Source organism: Triticum urartu, chromosome 4A (assembly GCF_056163025.1).
Source record: "Triticum urartu cultivar PI428250 chromosome 4A, HENAU_Tu73, whole genome shotgun sequence".
In the NCBI taxonomy this organism is placed as follows: Eukaryota; Viridiplantae; Streptophyta; class Magnoliopsida; order Poales; family Poaceae; genus Triticum; species Triticum urartu.
In genome coordinates, this window is record NC_141876.1 from 61558875 (window position 1) to 61562237 (window position 3363).

Genomic DNA, 3363 nt, shown 5'->3' on the forward strand with positions numbered 1-3363 from the left:
ATGGTCTAAATGCTCTTATATTTCTTTTTTTAGACACACTCTTATATTTCTTTACGAAGGGTAACCTGATTTCTAGTGGGCTGAATGCAGTGAAAGAAAAAGGGTGAGAGACGTAGTCGTGTGTGGGCTCACGATAGTAAAAGGCCCATGAGGTTTACAGCTTTGTCTATTGGTAGCGTAGAAACAGTCCAGGTCCAGATCAACTTTTTTTTGAGTGTACATAGTGTCCTGATCCAAGCAGCAATTCCAAACCAGTTTATGGGCCTGCGGCAGCACGGCCAGATAGTACCAGCAACAGAGCCCAAACCACGATCTTATAAGCTGGCGGAGCAGAGGAAACAGAGAGATTCGCCAAGAAAAAGAAGAAGCGAGAGGAGAGAAAAGCGAAACCCTAAACCCCCGTATTCCCAGACCTTCGATCCGATCCGACCCGACCCGAACCGACCGGCGGCGATGGCGTCTGCGCCGGTGGAGAAGCTCAAGAGCCTGTGGAACTCCCAGGTCATGGACGAGGAGCAGTGGGCGGTCAACTATGTACGCACCCCCCTCCCCGCCCCCTCTCAAGTGCTCTGCTCTGCCCTTTGTTTTCCTGTTTCCTTCGCGTGCGATTGCGCTGGTAGCTGTAGTTGTAATAGCTCTGCTGCTTTTGGTCGGCGCGAGTGAGATGATTAGCGGCGCAAGTAGGCGATCTAGCTGCTTTGGTTCGGCGCGATTACGTTGCTGGTGCTTAATCTTAGATCCGTATTTATACTTTCCCCAGTTGACGCGTATGGTTTCCTCGTACAAATCATACCAGCCGCTACTATCTCGAGGAATAGTGTGCTAGAGGGAGGGATTTGCCGTAACCAGCTATGTTGCCTGAATGCCTGTGATTTCGCTGGTTAGCGTGGGCGTTTATCTAGAGGTTGGGTCCTGTAGAACAAGGAACCAATTTAATTTATGATTCTTCTCCTGATCTGCTACATGTAGAAGTTCAATGGTTATGCCAAGAGAAATAGGTTGATGCAAATCTAGTGCTCCTTTGTACCTGCAAAAGAACACTGGATGACCATTAGGATGAATTTTTCAGTTTCTCTGCAAGGCCTACTGGCAGGGGATATTCATTGTTCCTAGGTAGAAAATTCTTTTAATCACCGAATTACATGGTCTCCTCATCTACTTGTTATATTGCCTGTTGTTTTTTATTTTGAAGCTGTTGAGCTGGGATTTTCTTTTGAGTGTATTTTTATTGCGATATAGATTGTGAGAGAGAAACATAATTGTTCTTCCTGGAGCTAAATCTTAGCACCTTCGTAGTGCCTTACTGTTCTGCCTCTTACATTTGAAAACCTACAAAATTAATCATCATTATTGCCAGTTAAAGTAAGGCCTACTTCCTTCTTGACAGTGGAATTTGAACTTTGGTATGAGGATTTCTCAGTGTGCAACTGTTTGTCAAAAAAAAAAGGATGTGCCACCTCTTCAAGTCTGTTTTAGCAACTCAACTTACTTCAGAGCAGTTTCAGGCTTTTTCAGCTAATAATGAATTTATTTTTCATTTGAAGAGAGACAATGGTATCCGTATGGCGCATGATCCATCTCCTTCATATTAGAAATTAGATATCTCCCTGACCTTCACCACCATGTCAGTTTATATAATCTTCATTCCTTACTAGTGACTGCAACACCCACCATATGTATGCACGAACACTGAAGAAAAGGTTGGCCCTGGATTTAGGACAATGTCACAGACATTCCAAGAAAATGTGGGGCGTGTTTACGGCGAGTCGGCAATATTTCAACTCCGCAACTAAACTAACATATAGGAACTCATCATTCGAAGGGAGGCCAAAGATGTATGGACCATGAAAAAATATCATTGGCATATTGTGTTGTACTAGTTGCTTTGAATCGTGCTAACCCTGTCCAAACACCAGACAGTAGTACTGTGTTGCGTTAGTGTTGCTGCTGTGATGGAAATTAATAGTCTTGTAACGTACCAGTTTCTACCACTGGGTTAGCTGGAGTGTTTTTAAATTCGCATCATTTAGAGCAATCTGGAACTGATACTTGACTGTCTACTATATGTGTCTGGGTGATTAGCTCAAATTTGGTAACCTGTGCATGGCATATGCTGTGTATCTGGATTGATTAGTTATTTATAAATATATATGTGTGTTATATTTGTTTTTTCTCTTGAATTGGATTGCTGTCCTTTGGCCATTGAGACTTTGAACTGAAATTTGGTCTAGAACAGAGCAGAACTAAAATGCCCTTAGCTGAATCCAAAACTTGGCAGCCCATGTTAGTGGAGCATCAAACACCAGTTACATGGCCAAATTTGACCTCATAATGAATCTATGTTTATTAGTGACCTTCCATCGTGTTTTGTGAAAATTTTATGCTAATTACACTACTTCTCTTTATTGCTTTTGATTTACAGAGAGTGCTAAAGGCTGCGGGGATATTTGCTGGATCCATCTTTTTGATGCGCACCTTTGGTGACATGATGGTAGTTTAAGGGAGTCGTAGTGGCTGAGCAGGGTAATGGTGGTTCCATGCCCATTTTCGTTGTGTGCCTTATGATCAGGCTTGTGGAATATTTGTACTCAGACTTGTGGGTTTCTTGTTAAGGTGGTGTTTGAAGCATTTCTCGGCAGGGTTATTTGACTTGTTCTTTTTGAGCCGAGCACTTGTCTTCTATGAGTAATAAGTAAAATGTCCAGTTTGCTGTTAGGCCACCACAAATCTATGGTTGTGTTAAAATTAACAGTCTAATTTCATTGTTTAGATGGAACGCTTTGATTCTGTTATGGGTGTGGCTAAAGAATGGGCAAGTTGAGGTTCCCTGAACTAAAATCATAAATATTCCCAGCATCTCGTTCGGTGACATTCCGGACGCAATCCCAACAACTAAAACATAGGCATTATCATCAGAACAAAATGACTGAATATGCAACTTGAAACCAAGATTATTTTTCTGAAATGGCAGGACTTCTTACGAAGAGAATAGTTGCTTGGTTTTTTTTTTAAATCAACCGACATTGAGTGTATAGTTGCTTGGTTAATTAAGGAAAGCCGAGTGAAAACTAGATTGTCTAGTTAATTATTAACACATAAGGTAGCCCGACTTTGATGAGGTCCGACCCCACGCAGGCGACTTTGATGCTGCCATCGTCGACTCAACCGACATTGAGTGTATAACCAAGATTACAGAGAAGCAAATAAAGTAGCTCATGAGTTTGCGAGTTTAGCTAGATTTTCATTGATTTCTAATTGGTTTGAGGAACCTTTAAATGAAATTGTAATGATTCTCACAAACGATGTACTTTTTATCTCTAGTGAATAAAGTTTTGGTTTATCTTAAAAAAAAAAGTTAGACTG

At 41.5% G+C, this 3363-nt stretch overlaps 1 protein-coding gene across 1 annotated transcript; it reads left to right on the plus strand.

Annotated features, from left to right (window-relative positions):
- Positions 1-326: 326 nt before the first annotated feature.
- On the plus strand, positions 327-2769 carry LOC125550641 (mitochondrial import receptor subunit TOM5 homolog). Its single transcript, XM_048713678.2, has 2 exons — positions 327-534; positions 2423-2769. The coding sequence occupies exons 1-2, from the start codon at positions 454-456 to the stop codon at positions 2498-2500; spliced, it is 159 nt and encodes a 52-aa protein (XP_048569635.1). The 5' UTR covers positions 327-453; the 3' UTR covers positions 2501-2769.
- Positions 2770-3363: the final 594 nt, after the last annotated feature.